We start from the raw sequence: 23,169 nt of genomic DNA, 5'->3' as shown, positions 1-23,169 counted from the left end.
ACCTCAGCAGCAGGGGGGGAAGTGAAATATGTTTAAAATAAGCCCTGGATGCTTTGCTATGCAGAAGGCACTCCTTGGAGCAGCAGCAGTGACTGTGACCTTGCCCAGGACTCCCAGCACTGAGAGACTCTGCCAGTGGCTTTTCCAGATAATCTCCTTTACCTAACACAGGATAAAGAATATTACTGGAGTGCTCCTATGGTTTGTGGCTTTATCCTTTTGTTGGCTATCCCTTGTGTGTTCAGAGAAGGGAATGAAGCCCCAGGAGCAGCTGAGGGAGCTGGGAAGGGGCTCAGCCTGGACAAAAGGAGGCTCAGGGGGGCCCTTGTGGCTCTGCACAACTCCCTGACAGGAGGTGGAGAGAGAACCGTGGTGTTCTTGCTGCAGGCCCTGTATCCTGCAGCATCCCAAGCAGCCCCAGCACAGCTGGCAGCCAGTACCCAGTGCTGGGGCTGGCAACCCAAACCCAACCCAGAGCTGCTCCTAGCCTGCAGTCAGGGCTCTTCTCGGACAGAGCACTTTGCAGAGGGTGCTGCAGTGCAAAGAAGTGCTGGAGCAGGTATTTAACAGGATGCCCAGTAAGTTGCTGTGGCTCAGAGTGCAGGGTTGGAGGGACACAGCCCAGCTGCCACCAGCACGGCCAGAGCTGTCACCAACCCTCAGCACAACAGGTTGCCTCTCTCCTCCAAGCCCTGCACTGCAAAACACTGGAGAGGCAAAAACTCCAACCAAAAACCTGACCACAGACACCACACTCACACTGAAGTGCCACCTCTGCCTCTGTCCCCACTCTGCAGTGCCACCTCCTGTCACCCCAGCCTGCCCAGACACCCCGGCTGGCCTCACCCAAGTGCCTCCACAAGAGCCTGCCTTGCTTCCCAGCTGGTTTAAGTGCTGCTGCCTGTTCCATCAGCTGTTACAGGAAGGCAGGTGTGCCAGCAGGCACGGGGCACTGCAGAGCTGCAGGCAGTGCCCGCTATCAGCACTGCTGACCTCCCCCTGTGCCACGGACAGCCCGTCCCAGCCAGCCCAGGGCACAGCTCACACACACACCAACGTACAGCAAACCAAAACACACTCGGGCATTTGAATTCCTGTTACAAACTAAGAGAAAAACTCATCAAATCCCACTTTTCCTGTTTTTTCTCATGACATATAATTAGAGACCTGGCAGCTGGTGCCAGCCCAGGCTGCTCTGCAGAGCTGTCTCTCAGCCCCAGGCAGCACCTACCCCACACACTTGGCTCCTGCTGCTGCTCCTGCACTGGGAATGAGGCGTTGCACTCGGCTGGAATGGGACAGGGAGGATGGGGCTGAGCAGGAAAAGTTACAGAGAGGCAGCAGAGCAGAACCCAGTAGACCTGAAGTGCTGAAGGGAACCTGAGGAAGTGCTCTACCCCAGAGAGGAAGCATGGAGAGGCTGATCCCTGCCCAGAGCCTTGGATCACCTGGGGATCCCAAGCCCATGAATAAAGGAGCTCTTTTCCAAGGGTGAGAGGGCACTGGCACCCCTGGGCTCCTCCACGGGGTGCAAGGAAGGAGAGGAGTGGATGGAGAGTGCAGGCAGAGGGAAGCCGTGGTGCCCCTCCCCAGGCTGGGGATCCTGACTGCAGCAGGGTGGGGGACAGGGACGTGGCCAGGGACAGCCCAGCACCTCTGCTGCCCCTCTGGAGCCCCAGCACCTCGCAGGGCCACGGGCAGCCCCCAGGACCCTGTGGGTACAGCCCAGAGTCCCCCTGGGGACACCTGGTCACTGACAGGCAGTAACACAACTTAAACACTCCCACGTTTGACTTGAAAACATTCTATTTAATTTATACAAATAACTACTAAATAGAAAAAGTAGATTAAAACAAAATAGTTATTTTTCTGGCAGAGTTTAAATGCATATTATATAGCTTAGAAGAAATAAAATGCATTTTCCCCACAGCATTCATGACCTAATATTCTAGTTAACTCCTCCACTGCTTTCCTTTCCCAGATCAGTAAGATGCCAGACTCAAGGTCCTGTGGGAAATGGCTATATATACGTTCCATATTCCAACTGAAAATATGGTACAGACCACACACCTACAAATGTGAAGCACTTAAAATGTGACTATCAAGTTGTAATATGATAATACAGAAAACAATTCATGTTTCAGGTTATATTGTGTTACAAAAACGTCTGTGTAAGAAATCATGAAAGAGGCCACATAAAAATAAGCTTTAACTTTATGCACTTATTTTACAGTTTAAAAAACTGGCAAGTGCACTAGTAATAAATAATTTGCAAGTTTTGGATAAACAAGAAATTCCTAATGTTCAGCATTATTGTAAACATCAGTACACATGTAAAATGCAGCTAAAGTCTGACAGTTACATTTTCAGTTTACCGAATTCTTTTCCTATTACTCAGGCATAGATCAATGCAGGATACAGCCAATCATATTTTTGGCAAGTCATGTCGTTAAAATTAACAGTGACAGTGCAAGTAAGGAATGCAAAGAATTCCTAGTGCAATAAAGAAGAGAAGCACAGGCAATATTGCTGATTAAAATTTACCACTTCCATGTGTTCACCTTGGGAGTGATTAGGAGAATTAAAATAAAATATAAAAAAAAAAAAAAAAAAAAAGAAAAAGGGAAAAAAAAGGAAACAAAAAAAAAAAAAGAAAAAAGAAAAAAGCTGTTCAAAGCCATTGTTTAATGCCCTGATCTTGTCTTAGGATTTCTCTGTCTTCCTTCAGGCCACTAGCTCAGCCACAGCCCGTCCAGCTGAGTCCCCAGCGCTCGCCCCGCTGTGGCCCGGGCAGCGCCCGGGGTCCCCAGCTGCTCCCCAGAGCTCCTGCTCCAAGCAGCCACGGGGACCAGGGCCAGGAACTGCCTGGCCAGAGCCCTCCGGGCCAGCCAGGTGCCTTCCTGCCGGGAGAGCACCACGAGGAGAGGGTCAACAGTCAGCTTTCAGTTTGTCTAAGGAATTGTCAATTTTGGTCAAAGTCTTTTTGATGCGCAGGGCTGTCAGTCTGGCCGAGGGGTTCTGGTACCAGCACTCCTTCATCAGCTTGGCAAGGGACGTCAACGTCTGGGGAGAACAGAAACCACACAGCACAGGGGTCACTCACACATAACAAGCCAGGGAGCGCTGGCTGGGGCCAAGCACCCACACACAGAGGTTTTATTGCCTAATGAACACTCCATTTTCAGAGCTTCCCACTATTCATCAAATACAGAGCTTACATGTTTTGAAAAGCTCCTGAAGTCTGGTAACTTGATTAAACCAAGAGCACAACTGGCCCATGGGCTGACCGGAGTGACCAACCAGTGCAACTTTAAACAACAAAGTGTTGGGGTTTTTTCTAATTAAGCAAACACTACACAGAATTTCTTTTCAATGAAACCAACTCCTGCAGACCCATGAAGGCAGCTCAGAAGGTACAGAAGTTCTGACTGTGATTTCATCATGCCCAGCAAGATTTAACTGGCTGGGCTCCCAGCCCAGGGCACAGCTCCACACCCAAACCTCAGCGACGGCCACTCTGCCTGCCCAGCCCTACAGGTTTCAAACTGACTTCCACACTCCAGGGGTAAGGGCAAAACAGCTGGGCAGCCTGGAGAGGCCAGACTGATACTGATGAAGAAAAATTAACATGAGCATCAGCCTTTCAAAAGGACCAAGAGCCCCACTATGGTGTAGGCAGGAAAGCCCAGCATTCTGTTGTGTGTGCTTGTAAGCCATGGAAAGCCCTGGTCCAGCTTCTGTCCCCTTCACCTCCCCTCGGAGGGAGAGCAGCCACTGGGAAAAGCAGCTGTAAGGTTTTTTGCTAAATCATGTTCCTACAAGGCCAGTCTGTGAGTGGCTCAGACCTGGCAGCTGTCAGTTTGCTCAGTGCTCCCCAGGCCAGCACATCCCACCCTGCCCAGGTGACACGGCTGACGAGGCCATCGAGAACCTCCCCAGGGAGTGACAACTGGGAAAGCTCCCATGACAACGTCAGAGAGACCAGCACACACTGACCGGGTCTGAGAACCATCTGTTGGGAATGTTGGGCCTCTGCTGATCCACACAGACCACTTTCCTCATGTCTTCAAAACTGGGGTCGTTCGGAACCAAGTCATAAAAGGGTGGTTTGTAGTCTTCCACGATTCCTGGTGAGACACAAACAGACATCATTCAACGACTGTGACAGTGAACAGCACTTCTGCAGGGACAGAGGGAACACAAAACCTGCCTAAGAGGCACAAAAATCCTTTAGAACTCAACCCTAGAGTGGCATGCAGCCTCCAAACCACAGAACAGCCCTCACTGCCCCAGGAACAGCTTTTTCTACTCAAAATGTTAATTAATTGGCTCATACTGCAAGTCCACAAATTATGAGCTATACCCACTTTGCAGATGCTGGAGCTGAAAGAAGGAGAAGTAATCCCCTTGCCAAAAAGCCATGTTTTCTAATGCATGCAGCTTTCCTGCCTACCAGAAACTGGGATTTCTACGAGCAGATGGAAAAATGCAAGGTCTGCACTGGGGTTTCTAACAGGCTCAACACACACTTAGGTGCTTCTGTAATTCCTGAAAGAGTCCAATAAGCATGTCAGCATCCACAGACCCTCAACGTGCAGCTCTCTGACTCCTCACTGGATCAGGCTCACCAACCATCTGCAGGGAGCCCAGCCTCCTTAGGAAGCCAATTTATAAACTGGTGTTCAAAGACAGGCATCTGGGTCAGCAGTGTGGAAAAAGCCAGAGCTAATGAGGCCCTCTGTGTCCAGCAGGAACATCAAATAGCTGCTGACAGAAATTCCATAGACTGAAATCTGCTGTCCCACAGCCAGACATGAAATCCAGGAGAATCTCTGCTGCTTTGGATACCCTGAAACTGAAAAGGGGTTCTCAATATTTCCTACAGCAGTTGAATTTTAGTTTTCCTGTTCTATTGGAGATGAAGATCAAGGTCCCATAGATATTCTGTACATACTCCACTAAAGTCTGTAAACCCCTGTCTGTGATCATTAGTCAAAAAGGAAAACAGGAGATTACAAGTGCCTTGGAGAGCAGTAGGGTAATTTGGAGACCTGCCTACCCAAGCAAGTTCCCACAGAAGCACCAGGTAGCCTGCAGGTTGCCCGGTGCTATTCCAGCGTGGACACAGGACAAGTGACATGTGCTGTGTAAAGCAGCATCACCCACCCTCCTGCTCAGAGCAACTCCCAACTGCAACTACCAAACATCACCTGCTGGGCTGAATTCCTATCTCAAGAATCCATTTTAATGTGAGACCTCACGAACACAACCCCGTCTGTGCCCTTGCTGCCACACCTGTCCTGCAGGTAAGGCCAGGGCCTGGCAGGAGACAAACACCCAAATCCGGCTGTCACAGAGCTCTGAGCACGCCCCCAGGGCCACGAGGATATCACAGATGAACTTTGTCTCTGCAGAGAGCCTCTGGCTCCATTCTCTATGGTCATGTGCTCTTTCCCCAGCACAGGGCACGTAACTGGCTGCTGCAAAGACACGCAGTACTGAAGACAAAGGAAGCAGGCTGGCCTTTGCTCCAGTAGTGCCTGCGGAGTCTCTGAGCCCTGTCCAGCCTGGCGGGAGCCCTTGGCAGTGCCAGGGGCCACTCAACCTCTGTCCCACAGTGTGTCACTGACCCTGGCCTTAAAGCCCATCCCTCTCCACCCCTGCCATGGAAGGGACTCCTTCCCCGGTCCCAGGCTGCTCCCAGCCCCATCCAGCCTGGCCTTGGGCACTGCCAGAGATCCAGGGGCAGCCACAGCTGCTCTGGACACCCTGTACCAGGGCCTGCCCACCCTCACAGGGAACAATTCCCAATTCCCAATATCTCATCCATCCCTTCTGGCAATGGAAGCCATTCCCTGGCTCCTATCCCTCCATCCCTTGTCCCCAGTCCCTCCCCAGCTCTCCTGGAGCCCCTTTAGGCCCTGTCAGGGGCTCTGAGCTCTCCCTGGATCCTTCTCCAGGTGAGCACCCCAGCTCCCCAGCCTGGCTCCATAGCAGAGGGGCTCCAGCCCTGGGACATGTCCATGGCCCTCAGCTGACTTTAAGTCCAGCTTGTCCTGTGCATGCACAAATCTCACTGCTCAACCCGACACAAAGCACAGCAGCAGCTCCAGCCTCGCCCAGGGAACAACGACCACACACCAGGGTTCCCCTGAGCAGGAGCCATCTCCCAGCTTCTGGTGTCACTGTCCTTGTGGAAGAAGAGCACAGCCCTGGGAACAACCATAACAACTCCCAAGGATGTGAGCTGCAAGTGCCAGGCACCAGGTAAGTGCTGAACCAAGGGAGCACATTCCAAGAGCAGGGAACACTCTCCAGGGAGCCAGCACTGCTCCATTTGAAGAGAGGCAAACTCAGCTTTGGGGACTGAAATCACATTCTGAGTACAGAGAAAATGCTGGCTGGCTCCTACTGCAGCAAAGAGACAACACACAAGTACTTGTTTGTGCCAAAGGAGTTTCCTATCACATTTTCCTCCTCATACTAAACAAGAAAATACCAAGAACCACTGTGACACCTGGAAGATCACTGGGTAAGTTTTTAAAAATAAAAATTATATTAGAATAAATAAATAAAAATTTAGAACTACAAGACTTAGTAGCCATGTTAGAACAACTTCAAGGTCTCTGTGAGCTGAAGCACTAAATCAGGCTGAGTCACAGGAAGGCTGTCCACAAGCCCAGGAGAGCACAGGGAGCTGATGAGTGCCTCTGGCCCCCCAAGACACCACCCTGCCTTGCTCCTGCAGGCTCACTCCCAATGCCAAAGTCTCACTGCAAAGCAAACAGGGTTATCAGAGTGACCACCTGACCAGCAATGATTCCCACATAGCTCAACACACAGAGGGCAGGGAAGATGTTTACTCCATCCCAACCAGTGCAAGGGCATGGAATTACTTACAACAACAGCCAGGAGTACAGAGTAACTGGTTCTGTGCAATTAGTGTCACCAGCACCTGAAACTTCAGATGTCCTGATGTGACCAGTGCAAGGACAGATCTGCAGTGCTACTTTCCAGCTTGGTAAAGCAAAAGCAGTCCTGAATTCTGATACCTTCTGCACTGCCTTTCTTTCTGTCTTTTAGGGTTTGTCATGAGAAACAGACTCCTACAAATATTCACTATGGTTTAATGACACAAGGAAGAAGGATAGAGGCCTTGTGATCTAAAATTTTAACTTAGATATTTGATATAAATTATGTCTCACCAGGACTTGGAATGAGCTGGGGACTCTATTCTCTGCCTTGACAGGAGTGGCCACAGGAATCATCACTGATCACTTGGTGTCTTGGCTGCTGAATCATCAGCAGCCAAGACACCAAGAGCTTCCTCAGCGTTTCAGGGATCTCTGTTGGGCCCGGTGCACTGTGGGGCAGGTGCCCTGCTGTGCATTACCCTGTGCTGTGGGGCAGGTGCCCAGCTGTGCATTACCCTGTGCTGTGGGGCAGGTGCCCAGCTGTGCATTACCCTGTGCTGTGGGGCAGGTGCCCAGCTGTGCATTACCCTGTGCTGTGGGGCAGGTGCCCAGCTGTGCATTACCCTGTGCTGTGGGGCAGGTGCCCAGCTGTGCATTACCCTGTGCTGTGGGGCAGGTGCCCAGCTGTGCATTACCCTGTGCTGTGGGGCAGGTGCCCGGCTGTGCATTACCCTGTGCCGTGCACTGTGGGGCAGGTGCCCGGCTGTGCATTACCCTGTGCTATGGGGCAGGTGCCCACCTGTGCATTACCCTGTGCTGTGGGGCAGGTGCCCACCTGTGCATTACCCTGTGCTGTGGGGCAGGTGCCCTGCTGTGCATTACCCTGTGCTATGGGGCAGGTGCCCAGCTGTGCATTACCCTGTGCTGTGGGGCAGGTGCCCGGCTGTGCATTACCCTGTGCCGTGCACTGTGGGGCAGGTGCCCGGCTGTGCATTACCCTGTGCTGTGGGGCAGGTGCCCAGCTGTGCATTACCCTGTGCCGTGCACTGTGGGGCAGGTGCCCGGCTGTGCATTACCCTGTGCTGAGGGGCAGATGCCCTGCTGTGCACTACCCCATTCTGTGCACTGTGGGGCAGGTGCCCAGCTGTGCCCTCCCCCGTGCTGTGCACTGTGGGGCAGGTGCCCAGCTGTGCCCTCCCCCGTGCTGTGCACTGTGGGGCAGGTGCCCGGCTGTGCCCTCCCCCATGCTGTGCACTGTGGGGCAGGTGCCCGGCTGTGCCCTCCCCCGTGCTGTGCACTGTGGGGCAGGTGCCCGGCTGTGCCCTCCCCCGTGCCCAGCTCTCCCGGAGCCAGGGCACAGCCCAGGCACTCACCGTTGCTGACCATGCGCCTGGCCACCTCCCAGAGCACCAGCCCGAAGGCCCAGATGTCCACGCGCTTGTAGGAGTCAAAGCAGTCGGCCTGGATGGACTCGTCCAGCACCTCTGGAGCCATGTAGCGCTTGGTGCCCACACGGGGATTGTTCCCCACATCCAGCTGGTTTGTGCTTTGGGAATGCATAACTGCCAGGCCTGAAGGACACAAAAAACGAGGCACTGTTAAGTCCCCTTCAGCTGCAGCAGCACGCGCCCAAAGGCCGCGGGAGCAGCGTCCCCGTCAGATGGACTGAAGCACTTCAGAGAGAGGAGCCAGGGGCCCAACTGTCCAAAGACCAACAGGGTCAGCTCCTGCCAGCCAAACCAGCCCCCGGGGCCACAGACAGGCCCGTTATCTACTAAGGGATTATCATCAAGCATTTTATTGCACTCTTGCAAAACATTGTCATGAAGTGTTTTGCAGCCACTGGATGTCCCCAGCACTCCGGGCACGGACACGCAGAGGCCAAACAGCTGCTGCTTAGAACAAAACAATTTTGCACAGCATTCAAGTTTATTTATAGACCTTTTGGGTAGGTGGATACACCCGAACTGTGGGGAAAGGAGAAGAAAAACACTGCACAAAGGATACACGCAAGTTAAAAAAATAAAGCTGGAAAACAACAACACCGTATTTGCAGCAGCTTGAAAAATAAACATCCTCAAGCAGATCTAAAATGAGTCAGACAAAACCACTCTACCTGGTTTCTACTAATTACTAAACATTTAAGCAGAGAACATTATGTGAGGGACCAAATTACTGTAAATTTGGAAACACACAGAGCACTCATTTGGCCACGGTAAACAGAGAGCACTGCAAATTGAGGAGCAGTGGGTGCATGGCAGAGCCAAGTGCCAGAGAGGGCGACGCAAACTCTCCCTAATTTCCTCAACAAATCTTCTAAGAATGACATATACTATTTACATTTAACAGGAGTTTATTTTAGGTGAACCTTAAAAGGCTTTTTACCTCAGTCTCACAAAAACTAACCTATCACCAGATCATTCGTTTGCCTTTCTTTCCAAAGAACACTCTGTTCTTTAACATAATAAAAATTTGAAAAACACTTTTCTACAATTCAAATGCACTTCAAGATATTTCAAGCTCATAAGAATATGCTTATGGCACCTCTAGAAAGATCACAGAATACTTTGGGTTGGAAGGGATCCTAAAGTTCATCCAGTCTCACCCTGCCACGGCAGGAACACCTCCCACTGTCCCAGGTGCTCCCAGCCCCAGTGTCCAACCTGGCCTTGGGCACTGCCAGGGATACAGGGGCAGCCACAGCTGCTCTGGGCACCTGTGCCAGGGCCTGCCCACCCTCACTGTAAAACATTTCTTACATTTAATGTAAATTGACCTTTTCTCAGTTTCAAACCAGCTCCCCTTGGCCTATCACAACAAGCACTGCTGAAATGTTTGTCCCCATCCTTCTTAGGGACACCTCAGGTACCATTTCATGACCCCAGACTGATAAGAAGAAGTCTGCTCCCAGATCCAAGTACTTCTGTCAAACACTGACACACACACACTTTTTTTGTATGTGCTACTTTAAACTCAGATTATATTATACAGTACGTATGGTGAGTATTTTTCCCTTGAAAAAAGCTTGCAACAGCAAACAAAGGTCAGAAACCACATTTCCTGGCCAGCTCTGAAAACATCAGGACCTTGTAGAACGCTTTGATAAAAACTGTAAAACTTCCCCCAAACTGAGCAGAACAGATTGCAGAGGCTGTCAGGTCAAGGTTTGCAGCTGAGGAGGCCAGTCAGCCCCACACACCCAGCCCAAGCAGGGCTCAGGGGGTCAGGACAGAGGGCTGTGACTGTCACAGAGGCAGCCCTGCTGCCTGGAGCTGGGGAGCAGAGCCTGCCCACGCTGGGGCTCTGCAGGCCTGAGGGGCACTGAGCCCAGGGCACAGCAGCTCCTAAGCAGGAGCCCCCGGTGTGACAGGCGTGGAGCCCCAGCCCTGCACTGCCCTGCAGAGCTGCCATCAGCCCAGCCAGGCACCTGCACGGCGCTGGGAGGACAAAGGCAGAAGGACCCGGCTGGCAGCCGCAGCAGGAGTGAGTGACATCCCCTCCTGGGCTCTGTCCCACGGCACTCTGAGCCAGCCACTGCTGCTCCTGCAGCTCCTGGGGTGCCACGGCCACAGCATCCTCACAGGAGCGGACCAGAGGCTGGAAACAAGGCAGAGCCCGGCAGGAGAAAGGGCAGGAAGGCATGCCAGAAGCAGCAAATTCTTTGGTCAGTTTCCCTTACGAAGGAGCAGCATAGGAAAAATGTGACAGGTATATGTCTGAGGAGTTCACATTTTAAAAAATAGCTATTTAACCACCACAAAAACTAATCAGGAGATGTTTACTGCTGTGCTCTCTTAGAAAAACCTCTCAGACCTCTGAAACCTCTAGAAAAATAGTGTAATAGATTTCACTATACCAGTGCCATGTCAATCAATGCCTGGACATGCTGCACCTCCTCAGAGTGAACTACAAATTTATTTAAAAGACAGTCTCTGTCACTTTGTATTTTAAACTTACTGCTGCATTTGCTACTATTCCCACAGCAAATTTCCAGAGGCCCAAGTATGAGCCTTTCATGTTTTCCCTGTCTGTGTCTCAAGTCCCTCAAGCAGAAGTGACAGAAACTACAAGTAGAATTATTATTTTAAAAATTCCCATCTCCTGATACACTTTTTGCCTAGGCAATGGTGCCACAGTACAGTTCTACCACTATTCCTTCCTTGTCTGCAGAGAAAAGCCAAAAAGAGTTACTGTCAGACATCCCTCCAAGGTGTGAACAAGCCACCCTGCTGCGACTGCTCCTCGGCACCCGAGCATCCTGCTTCAGCTCCAAACCAGCTGGTCCCGGAACTCGCTTCTGAGCCCCAGAACGCTCTGCACGGCCCCGGCTGACAGAGCTACGGCACGGGGACAGCGAGCACACGGCTCAGCCCGTCTGTGGGAGCACACACCCAGTGTCAGAAATGCGGTCTAACCCCGGCACCCTCAGGGATCCGGAAATGGGATTGAGCAAGGGAAACCCGCGAAAAGGCCCCGGGAAAAAGCCGGGCTGGGCTGCAGGCGCCACCTGGCGGCCGCGGCGGGCACTGCGGGGAGCACCCGCGAGGGAGCGACAGCGCCAGGGTGGGGGACAGGGGACACGGACGGAGGGACACGGAGGGAGGGACAGGACACGGGACACGGACAAAGACAGGGTGGGGGACACGGACGGGGGTCATTGCGGGTCACGGACAGGGGTCACAGACGGGGGTCACTGTGGGCACATGGGCAGGGTGACAGACAGGGGACACTGTGGGTCACGGACAGAGCGCAGGGACAGAGGCCACTGTGGGTGACGGACACACCCCCCAGGCCCACAGCACCCCTCGCTGCTCCCGCAGCCACCCGGCCCCTGGCTCGGCAGGAGCAGGGCTGCGCTCACCCAGGTCGGCGATGCAGCACTGCCCGTTCTTCTTGACGAGGATGTTCTTGCTCTTGAGGTCGCGGTGGGAGATGGCCGGCTTGCCCTGCGTGCCGAAGATCTCGATGTGCAGGTGCGCCAGGCCGCTGGCGATGGACAGCACGATGCGCAGGCAGCTCACCGTGTCCAGCGTGGTCAGCTGCAGGTAGTCGTACAGAGAGCCCATCTCGTGGTAGTGTGTGATCAGCCACAGCTGCGTGCTCGAGTTCCTGGAAGTCATATCGGATGCAATAAAACCTAGAGGGAGAGGAAGAAGGAGAAACAAGAAAATAAACTGACAGAGCTCCTTCAAGACTGCCCGAGACAAGCAGCTCAGCTCGGCAGAGCAGGTGCTGACAATGCCAAGGCTGTGGGAGTGACCCCGTACAGCCCACCCACCCAGGAGCTGCACTCCATGATCCTGGTGGGTCCCTTCCAGCTCTGAATATTCTGTGACAAGGCAAATCAATGCTGCTGGCCCCTCTTGCAGTGCACAGCTTGTTTAATTACAACTGCACTGTGGATGACTGCAGGTACTGCCGTGAGGAAAGCAAATGCTGGAACTCTAAGAACCCATTTACATTTACTTGTCAGTCACATCAAAAACTAGTTATTAGCAACACACACCTTAAAAGTATTTTTATTTTTCCTTCTTTTTGAAGGACTTAGGAGCAGGGAAGTTCCCAGTCAAGCAGAAAGACCCCAAGTCTGTAGCGCATTCGCTGCTGCCATTTGAGAGGGTCACACTGGAAAGCAGAAACACCTCAAACCTCAAGCCAGAAACAACCATTTCCATTTTTGGAGTCCACAGGCAGCCAGTGAAGGCTGCTGAGAAAAGGGTTACATGTGTGGCCCAACCACACTGATCTTCTATGAAGAAACAGAGAAAATTTTCTCTGAATTCCCCAAATTCAGGGGAAGCTCCCTTCCTGTCACCTCTGCATATATACACACAGTGACCTCAACAGCTTTAGCTGGGAACAACAAGTTTTATTCCCAAGTCAAAGGAACAAATCATGCTTATGAAAAGCTAGCATGCGTTTGTCAGAAAGAACACCCACTGCCTTCTCTCCTAAAGTCAGACTTGTGCACAATGTGACATTTCTGTAATCTGTGATACTGTTTAATATTGCGTCTAAAAGAAGTCCATAAAATAGCCAACAAATTTGACAGTCATCAAGAAAGACTAAACACAGGCAGAGCACCAAGGAAAATGTGCAATGTAATTTCAGCCAAGTCACTGGCTCTCTTGGGAAGGGAAGTTCAATAATTCGCATTTCAGGAGGCCACCAAATTATTTTTGTAGTAACAAAGGAACCGCTTCAGGAAACACACAAATGTCTACCAGAGTGAGCTAGAGAGCCAGGGAACATTCTCTGACAGGAAGCAAGAATAAGGAGCCAAAGGAAACCTGACTGAACACAGATTTTGGGTGAGGAAGTGTCAGCACTCAAAACGTGCTGCTGCTTTTATTTGCAGAGGTGGCACACCAGTGACAGAAGGGCACGTCCATTAGGAATCAAAGGGCTGCTTAAAGCTCAGACATGGCTCAACACAACAAAGCCACTTTCCCAGTTCTCAGAACCAAGCACATGAGGTATGAGTGATGCACAAGGTCCATTTACTTTCCTGTTTACAGGGGAAAAGATACATCATGCAGCTATAACTGAAGTTTAAACACCAAAAGAGCTTACTCTCACCCTGAACACAACAGTTAAACAGAATACTGGATTCAAATTGCCGTTTACTTAGCCATAAGGAAAAGTATTCAAATCCCTAAATCTCATTATAAACTGCTCCCCACCTTTTCTCCCTCCATTTCTGCAGGGAAACTGAGATTACAACCAAACACAGCTCCACCAGAGCTTCCCCTGACACAGTGGGCAGGACTCTGCCATGGGAGCTGCAGGAGGAGCTATTCCCTTCCACAGGGCTCTGTGGCACCTCCACTGTTTTCTGTGTGCTCAGCTGCCAACACCTGGCTCATCTGGCTGATTAAGTGCTTCCTGCTGGAATACTGCAGAGCAGCCAGTCACAGCTGCTATGACACATTCCCCATCTGAGACTCAGCCCCTCCTGGAAGTCTCTCCCTGAGAATTTCTCCCGGGCCATTTATCACAACACAAGAACCTAGAGACTGTGAGCTGCCTGGTGAGAGTGCAGTGCTTCACAGGTGACCTGTCCAGGTAACTCACCTTTACACCAGACACACCAGGATACAGAATGTGCTTGTCCTACTTACCTAAAATATTCTCGTGCCGCAGCAGTACAGTGTTGTACAGCTCAGTTTCCCTGAACCAGGACTTTTCATCCCTAGAAGAGAAGATCTTCACAGCAACATTTTCTCCTTGCCACTGACCCCTCCAAACTTCTCCATAACGGCCCTTTCCTGGGGGGAAAAACACAGGAGAAGCTGTCAACTAACAAACAGCCTTCAGCAGGCAGAACTCGACTGTCAGGAACCAAGTGCCACACCTGGTGGTCTGACCTCCCCTGAGTGCACTTCTTACCACGGGAGCCACACTGTGCTCCGGCACCACTCATTTTTCCTGGCTGCTTTGCCTGCAAGCCCTGTGAGTGTGGATCTCCCCTCCCTGCACACCAGTGCAGCACAGAGGGTTTGAGCTGGGAGGTGCCACCATTCACCACCAGCAATGAAAGTGGTTTTGCAGCCGAAGTGACCTATGCAGCACACGGCAAGGTCAGTGTGCACAACACAGAGCTGACAATTCTGCAGCAGGGACAGGAAGGAAATGTAATGCTGGGGAGACAGCCCTTACCTTTCTGTTCCATCATCAGCCCTTGCAAAATGAAGATTTAAAGAAAACAAAAACCCAAACCCATCCACAAACATAAAAAGGATTAAAAACCACCAACCCCACCAAAACCAACCCCTGTCCTGTGCAGACCAGGACACACTGTCTGCAAGCCAAGCTTTTTACCCCAATAGCCTCCTCACCTCTCCAGTGCCTGCACAGCATCTTGGCTCAATGTCAATGCCTCCAGGTATCTTTGACCCAAATGCCTCCTAAACTCAGTTAACACTACTCAGTTAATAATAAAAATATGCTGAAGAAAAATTTAATGAATCCTCAAAAGTAACACTAAAGCCCTACAAAGAGCTGAGCAGCCAGAAGACACTGACCTACACACTCCACAAGTGTGATCTGGCGAGCCACCGTTCTTTGCACCAAGAAAGGAAGTCCAGAGCCACTTCCAGATGTGCAGGAATGGTCCAACAAATCCTGTTCAGAAGGAAAAGCAGAAGCTTAGGACCCACGAGAAACCCCATTTTTCCCTGTTTACATGCTCAAAGGACAGATTAGGTTAAAGCTCAGGGGTATCTCTGTGGCTCTGGGGATGCCATTTGGTCACTCGGGGTCAAAGAGCATTTGTTTAGTAAGTCATTATTACTTTAATAAGTGTAATAAATATATGACAACACATGTCAGTTCTGGAAGCCCACTCCTGGCATACCAGCTATCCTCTGTCATCAGATTCTGCCCTTTTTCAGCACTTCACTCTTCTTTTACTCACCTTATGTCCTCTCAGTTCTGTTTCTGATACCTATTCCAGCTGGTGCAGGCATTTAAAACCAAAACCAGTTTTCAAATAAATGAGGTGAGGGGATTTTCCAGCATCACCCACACAAGATTTGCCATTGATACTCCAGAAAAACTTCTGTAACAAATCTTTCTTAAAAGCTTTATCAGTTTCTGGTATTTTTAGTGCATAGAAAGCAGACTTTGAGCTGTAAGCTTATAATAAACATGAGTGAGGTCCTGATAGAATGTTAAAATCCCATTAGCCTTGTAAAATGCTAATGCCCAGCTACTTTTACAGCCAGGAGTTTTGTATTAGTTCAAAGCATTAACAACTATTGCTGGACTCTTTCTTTACAAAGGAAAATAGGATAAAAAAGCCTAAGTGTAATCAACCTTCTATTATTTCCAGAATACTGCATTGCTGTGCTTGGACCAGATATCCATGACATCTCATTTCTTCTAAGAACCTCTTAATGAGTGCTCAAGAAAAAGAATCTGGGAGTGACAGAAACTACCTTACTTTTTAACACAAACTGAGGGCTGATTTTCCTTCCTGTTTGCATCAGAGGCAAAACAAAAGCAACAAAACCAAAAAATCACCCCCAAACTTATGTGCAGCAACTGTAAAAACAAGATTTGAAGAGGCCAGAGCTCCTTCCACTAAGCAGCTTAGGGCTTTAAGCACTTGCTACACTGCAGAGACTAATCCTAAATGTAAACTTATCTAATGTGTGACAAAACCAGTGACTTGAAACACAATGGAGAAGAAAAATCCGGAATCCAGAAGACTTGCTGCTTAGATGAATGTCTGGGCACAGGAGCTACCAATTACATTTTGTGCCTTGGCCACACTGGGAGGCAGAGCAGCAGCACTGGCACCACTCAGCTCAGAGGGCCTGACAGCTACCAGCTTCTCACAGCTCTTTGCAGCAGAATTTGGATTTTTTTCTTTGCAGGTTTTATCACCATTTCCAAGTAACATTAAATAACTAACAGTACAAGAGGTCTGCAAATGGCTTGAAATGATCTTGCACAGCTAAGAGAGAAGAGCTGGTAAAAGCTGGAAGTCAGTGTTTAAGGACAGATCACCAGCTGCACACATGCCTGGGCCATGGTGGATACAGCAAGACTGGCTATTTTAAACCAGAAACATGGAATCAAGCTTTGTGGGCTCCTTAAACAGAGCCAAAGGCATTACAAAAAAGATAAAGAAAAACGAATATTAACAGACATAGGCCACTCTTCAGCCTTGCAGTGAAAGCACATTATGGTGGGACAGCACCAAAATAGAAAATTATTTCCAGCCTCTTAATGTTGGGGACATTTTATCTCAGCAATGCAAGGAGAAGAAAACTCTGCTTTGCTTCAAAAACACACTCCATCTGCCTGAAGCTTTCCTTGCTCTGCTCAGATAAAGGGAGGGACAGCTGCTGGGACATTTGTGCTCTGGCCTCAGGGAAGGGGGAAGGGACAGTCACCTGCAGAAAGGGATCACTTCCCAGCTCATTTTATTTTCCAGAGACCGTGTGAGCAAGAGCATACTTGAAAACCGAGCTTTGAGTAAGAATTGCACATTTCTCAGAACTCCCACTGGCCCTCCATCAGCAAAATGTCACTGATATCCCAGCCATCCCAGAGTGCTGCTACCGAGATCATGACAGTCAGGCCCGAAGGTTTTAAATTTCAAAATTATCTGTATTTTCTTTCTCACCTAGCATCATATCTTTTCCAACCCTTCAGGCTGTTGCATATCAAACATGCAGCACAGTTCTTCACCTCTCCATCACTTCAGGCCCCCCAACAGTCAGGCACACTCTTTTGATGTGCTGACACTGTCTCCAGGAACACAAACACTTGCCCAACCCATCTTTTGGTTAAAATTCATCAATACTACAGTTTTGGGAGCACAGGAACGGCACCATACAAGGCCTGAGGCCAAGTGGCATCCCCTGGCAGCAAAACATGCTGTGAGTGATGTGGCCACACAGAAGGAAGGGAGGGGAGTTTGGACGTGAGGAAAACTGACACCCTGCACACAGGTGGGTCACTTACTGCCAGCGTGCTGTCCCCCACGTTGGAGGCAATGAGGCCCTCGATTGTGCCATACTCTGCATCCCTAGAATTGAGCCTCTCCATGTGGTTTTTCTGGATTCTCCGTATGATCAGCACAGCTACTGCAGAAAAAACTATCAACACTACCACGGGAGCCAGGATAACGATGATTAGTGTTTCCATGCTGTAACCTGCAGCTTCTCCTTGAAAGGTTTGTCCTTGGAAAAGAGGGGAAAGGGGAAAAGTGTGAAAAGAGAGAAAAAAATAATTTTGCAGATTGCCAGAGAAAGTCTTTCAGCCCATTAGCACTGACACCAACCCCGACCTCGGGGCCCACCCAGTGTGACAGAGAGGCTGTGCCACAGCCAGGTGTGAGCACACCTGCCTGGAGGATGTGGAATAGCACAGCCCCCACCTGCACCGAGCCACTTCTCACAGGCAGTGCCTCCATCCTGACCCCACACTGCAACCCCCTCACTGCCCCAGCCACAGAGACCAGTCCACCCGTGGGCATCAGGCCTGGTGGCAGCAGGCCCCAGGGTGGGGACCAGGGCACAAAGGCATCCTGTGCCCATGAAACCCTTCCTTCAGCCAGCAGGGCAGATCAAAGCCAACCCCCTCTTGTTTCTCAAACTGCACTGCTGCAGAATTCAGCTCTCACCTTTGGAAGAGGGCAGCTGCGCAGTGATGTTCATGTTGCACAGGTGCCCCTGGCAGCACTCCACGGCCTGGTTGGGGGACGGGGGCGTTTTGCAGGTCATTTTCCGTTGCTCATAGACCTGGAAGCAGCCCTTCTGGTAGACCTTGGCCCCGTCATTAATGCTCAGGGAAGCAAAGCAGCGCTGGCCTTGGCACCGATCCCCGTTCCCACAGGATATGCCTTCACACACACATTCGTAGGGGACCATCTTGAGCTTCCTTTCGTCATCTGCAAAAGGGAAAAGTCCAGGAAAAAACATCATCCTGCTCTTAATAGCTTCAGTTTGAGGTAACGAAATCATAAGACAATAAAATCTGCTTAAGGGAAGTGATATTGTTTTCAGGTAGTGCTGAAGAGCCACTAAGCAGGAGGTAACGACTGTAATTCAGCTATTTCAGCATGACAAAGATATGCTACAGCAGACACAGAGATCTCTCTCAAGTTAAAATATAAAACTGAGAAAATCAAGTGACTCCCAGAAAGCCTTTACTCAATGTTCTCCAAAGGCTGTTTGTGAAGTACACATCTTTCAGGGGCTCATCTCTCAGAACACCCAAGAGATCTTCAAATGAGCCATTCCTTCCTTTCCATGGCAGTGGAAATACTATTCCCTTTTTCTGAGGCAAACCTTAAACACACCGCGTGTCACAAAAGCTTCACCTGCACACAGCTGTGTAAACCAGTTACAGAAGTCACTTCCAAAGCCAATGCCTCACTGGAGCAATCATGGAAGAGTTACCAAACACCACACTGGGAATTCTGACCCCACACAACACTCACCTTGCCAGCTCGGAGATGGGAACGCCATCACCATCAGTACAGGGAGAATCATAACTCCATCAACCACCCTGGAGCTGCAGAAAGGAGAGACACAAGAGTTCTGGATGCTTCCACTAAAAGTGCAACCACCCCAAAAGCAGTGTTTAGCCTTTCATCAGTTCCTTACACAAAACACAACCCAACGTTGATTGGACTCCTTTTTAACTCTGCCTTGTTTCCTAAATAACTTCCTTCACTTATAAAATCCACATATTTACTGCAACATCTTTTTAGATTCACAGAGACACCACATGCAACTACCATGTAGATACAGAAGCTTGTAATAGGGAAATATGAGCCCTCCAGTACCAAGCAGGCATGTATTAGAGATGACACACTCTTTGAACCAGTTCCTAGAAAGTTAAATTATTGTTAAACTGAGAAGGTGGTCTGTAAAACTGTATTATCTGGGCTTTGAGGGGAAACAGAAAAAATCTCAGCAGAAAACTCAGAGTAACTTCTATTAACCAGCAAAAACTATTGCTGGATGGCAAGAAAAAGACTGAGATGTATTTAAGGAAGATGCTGCTCTCTGAAAAGCAATTTCCCAGTTTAAGTTGCCTCTCCCAGGATTTTCCTTTTGATGGCCCAAGTCCATTTCCCTGCTGCTGAAGACAGGTAACTACACCTCGTGCAACAGTCCTGGCTGATCCCAGCATAAAAGCAGAGGTACATGGTCCCTCTAAAAGAGGAAATAAAGGAGTGAGTTTGCCTTTCTGTTTCCAATCTTTGCCATATACTTGGGTCTTTACAAGAAAATACAGACCGCTTTTTACTCCCCTTTTTACTATGAAACAAGGCTTCTGAAAAGAAACTCTTCTGCAGTTTCTTAAGCTTTAACCCATCAGACAGGGCTGGTGACTCAGAATGGTTTGTCTGTCCTGCGCTGGTCGGTTCCTGCAGGGACTCTCTGGCCTAGTCTCATAGAACAAAATGCTCCTTATGTGCAGGTATTTGCCTTCATTTTTCAGATTTAATTCTAATTGAAGCAGATGAAAACTGAAAATAAATCTGATATTGCCATTTTCTTTTCAGATCTCTTCTGTTGTGCCTTTTCAAATCCTCAGCATTTCTTAAGTGCTCAGCGATGAAAGCCAAGCCATTACTTCTGTATTTATTTCCAGTAATTGATTCGTCATCAGTTAAAATGATCAGGAATTTCTGACCCAAGTACTGAGTTTTCACCTTCACAGAAAGGCCCAGGCAGCACTGAGCACCTCACCTCCCAGACCAACACTCTCCCCTCCAAAGACCCATTCCCCAAGGAAGCTTCCCCCACTTGTCCTTGATGCACCAAGGCACCTGTAACCCCGCTGATATCTAACCCTCCACAGTCGTGCTGGGAACACGATCAGACCGAGCTAAGCAGCAGGAGCAGGGAGCAATCCATGGAGGCAGTTTGAAGCAGAGGAGAGGTTCCTATCCCAAGGAACCATCAGTGGCCCAGTGCTCCAGATCAGCTCAAAGGGGTCGGTGCCCTGCTCCCAAGGCAGGCTGGTGTTGGGATCCCTGCACTGCCTTGGGCAGAACAGCCTGGAGCAGCCCTGGCCCCGTGCCTGCTCACTCAGCAAGTCCAGACAGAGGTGGCTCCTGGCACCTGCCCTTCTCCTTTCCACATAAGGGCACTTCAAAGAGCCAAAGCCACCCCAGGGGCTGCACGGATGGGAGTAGGGGGGAGTGCTCCAGGGGATCCCAGCAAGGATTGCCTGGAGAGCCCTCCAGACAGCAGGGACATCCAGCTCAAGGAAAAGGTGCTTTAAAAAGACAGAATCTGAGTTCAGCAGCACTGGCAGCTCTCAGGCACAGCCAGCTCTTCCAGATAACTCAGGGCTGCAGCCCCTGGCCCATTTAAAACCAGCATGGGTTGTTTTGCACTGGTGAGAGCTGCCCCAGCTCTGACACGCGTGGGCCAGCCCCGATACCCCCATGCCTCGACCACCCTCACCAGGGCATCCCCCCTTGGCCATTCCAGCCCCTCTCCTGCCAGAGCCAGCTGAGGAAGAGCAGCAGGGCCCTGCAGGAGCCCAGCTCTGCTCTCCAGGGAAGGAGGCTGAGCACACAGACCAGGAGCTGGCCACAGTGTGGGACTGAAGTCACGGGAAGCACACACCAGTCCAAACACTGGGAAAACTCTGCCAGCTGCATGGACTTAGCTGGTGTCTTTTTAACCACTTTGAGTTACCAAAAACAAATAAACAAATATACACAAGTATATTTGTACACATAAGCCCCTGCCCTGTATTTCTCAGAGGGAGGATAAGGATGGCAATCAGACCCACGCCTCCAAAGAGGCAAACAAACCTTACTGGACTTTTAACAGATTTTATGCATTTCACAGCAGGCATGGTCCTCCCAAGGAAAAAAAGCCCAATACTTCCATCCGAACCCTGATTCTATGAAGCTGTCCTTCCAGCTGTTCATTTCCCCAAATCCTCAGGGAGTATCTCGTCTGCCTTTGTGGAGAAGAGCCGTGCACATTTGCAGCAGGCACCAAACCGAGGGCTGCACCACGTCTGTGCAGCCCAGGACACAGCCCTCGGCACAGCCCAGCCACACCGGCTCAGCTGTGCTGGGAGACTGAAGGAGGGAAGGAGCTGGGAGGGACACCCTGACCTTTACAGAACACTAATTTTCCTCAAAAATTATTTAAGAGCGTGAGTTTAAAGGTGTTGTTCTCACTGCTCAAAAAACAATTACTTTTTCAAAGTAATTAATGGATGTACATAAGCACCAAAGTCTGGGTCTAGTGACACCAGCAAGCCCCCCTTCCAGCTACTGCTTGTTTAGAGAGAAAGAAAATATACATTTTACTGTAAGGAACAAAACATTCTTTAATAAAACCCCACAGAAAATTGCTACGGATTTAAAGATCCATGAGATATCCAGTTACGATCTGGTACCTGAATTCCCATGAGGTTTTTTTCCCCCAAGGGAAGAGTTGGGATTTAACCCAGATAAGTGAAGAGGAATTAACAAGTAACCAGCAAAAAAACACAAAAAGTGTTTTCCTTTTTCCGTTTGATTGGAGCTGCAGGCCGTGCCCTATGGAACCGCAGCACAGCCGCAAGAGCCACTAGAGGGCATCGGGAACACGGGCAGGGATCCAGGGATCCAGCGGTGGAGCTGCCAGCACTCCCCGACACACTCCACCCACACGAGATGCAGGATCCGAGCCCTGGCCAGACCCATCCCACAGATGGGATGCAGATCCGTGCCCTGTCACAGCACACACCCCATACCCACAGAGGGATGCAGGGATGCCAGAGCCCTGTGCCACACCCCATACCCACAGAGGGATGCAGGGATCCCAGAGCCCTGTGCCACACCCCATACCCACAGAGGGATGCAGGGATCCCAGAGCCCTGTGCCACACCCCATACCCACAGAGGGATGCAGGGATCCCAGTGCCCTGTGCCACACCCCATACCCACAGAGGGATGCAGGGATCCCAGTGCCCTGTGCCACACACCAAATGCAGCAGTACTGGACACTACAAGGCAGAGCTGGAGGCAGGACATTGTGTCTGAGCTCCAGCCACATACAGGGAAATGTGGATCATTGGCTTTAACCTCCTCCTGCAAAAGCACATTATGACTGGAAAATCAGAACTTGCTATTGATAGAAAAGTCTCTTCCAAAGTGGCAGCTCCCAGATTTCCAAACAAACCTGCGAGGCAGTGCAGGCAAGGAAGGAACCCTGGCTCCTGGGCAGGCCAGCATCTGCTCCAAGGCCAGCTTTGGATTCTGGAGAAGTCTTTCCAACTGGCTTTGGAAGCCCAAATGAACAATAAGCCAAGCACAAGACAGATCAGCCGCTTGGTGAAGACACCCAACACAACACAGAGACACACAACTGGTTCAGGTAACAGAGTCTATAGAATCCTTATGCTTTGTAGTCATGAAGTCCCAACACTGCAAAATCCACCCTGAAGCCCCAATGCTTGTTCCACTTGCACAGCTAATATTGCTCTCTCCTTTCTTCCTAAGAAAACTGTGTCCTGCCAAATCATTCCTGTATGGCCTTACAGCAATGTGGGCTGAAGTTCTGTGCTGGGACTGTCGGGACAGCAGCTGCAAGAAGACAGAGGGGAGAGAAGAACCAGTTCAGACAACCTGAAACACCACAAGGACCCCTGCAGGCACTGGCTGTTGGGAAGTGGCCTTTAGTCCCCAGAGCCAGCACTGAGCACAGACCACAGCAGACAGTGAGCCCATTAGTGCAGGAACTTCAGGTTGCATTTCATCTCCATATGACACAGAC

At 50.3% G+C, this 23,169-nt stretch overlaps 1 protein-coding gene and 1 long non-coding RNA gene across 3 annotated transcripts in view; one reads left to right on the top strand and one right to left on the bottom strand.

The window, feature by feature from the left end:
- Positions 1-1,788: 1,788 nt before the first annotated feature.
- ACVR1 (activin A receptor type 1) overlaps positions 1,789-23,169 on the bottom strand; it is a 44,128-nt gene continuing 22,747 nt past the window's right edge. For both annotated transcript variants that reach the window (XM_050976786.1, XM_050976785.1), the window contains exons 2-10: positions 18,871-18,944; positions 18,052-18,318; positions 17,391-17,608; positions 14,939-15,038; positions 14,036-14,182; positions 11,776-12,051; positions 8,288-8,485; positions 3,997-4,127; positions 1,789-3,063 (exon numbers count right to left, since the gene is read on the bottom strand). In XM_050976786.1, the coding sequence (XP_050832743.1) occupies positions 2,929-3,063; positions 3,997-4,127; positions 8,288-8,485; positions 11,776-12,051; positions 14,036-14,182; positions 14,939-15,038; positions 17,391-17,608; positions 18,052-18,318; positions 18,871-18,922 (1,524 nt within the window). In that variant the 5' untranslated portion in view covers positions 18,923-18,944 and the 3' untranslated portion in view covers positions 1,789-2,928. The remainder of the gene's footprint in view (positions 3,064-3,996; positions 4,128-8,287; positions 8,486-11,775; positions 12,052-14,035; positions 14,183-14,938; positions 15,039-17,390; positions 17,609-18,051; positions 18,319-18,870; positions 18,945-23,169) is intronic.
- LOC127059803 (uncharacterized) lies at positions 7,343-7,960 on the top strand. Its single transcript, XR_007777955.1, has 4 exons — positions 7,343-7,374; positions 7,411-7,626; positions 7,814-7,849; positions 7,893-7,960. It is a non-coding gene; the product is annotated as an uncharacterized LOC127059803 (long non-coding RNA).

This window comes from Serinus canaria, chromosome 7 (genome assembly GCF_022539315.1).
Source record: "Serinus canaria isolate serCan28SL12 chromosome 7, serCan2020, whole genome shotgun sequence".
Taxonomy (NCBI): Eukaryota; Metazoa; Chordata; class Aves; order Passeriformes; family Fringillidae; genus Serinus; species Serinus canaria.
The sequence above is the reverse complement of the archived record's forward strand: the minus strand, read 5'-3'. Positions and strand labels throughout refer to the sequence as shown.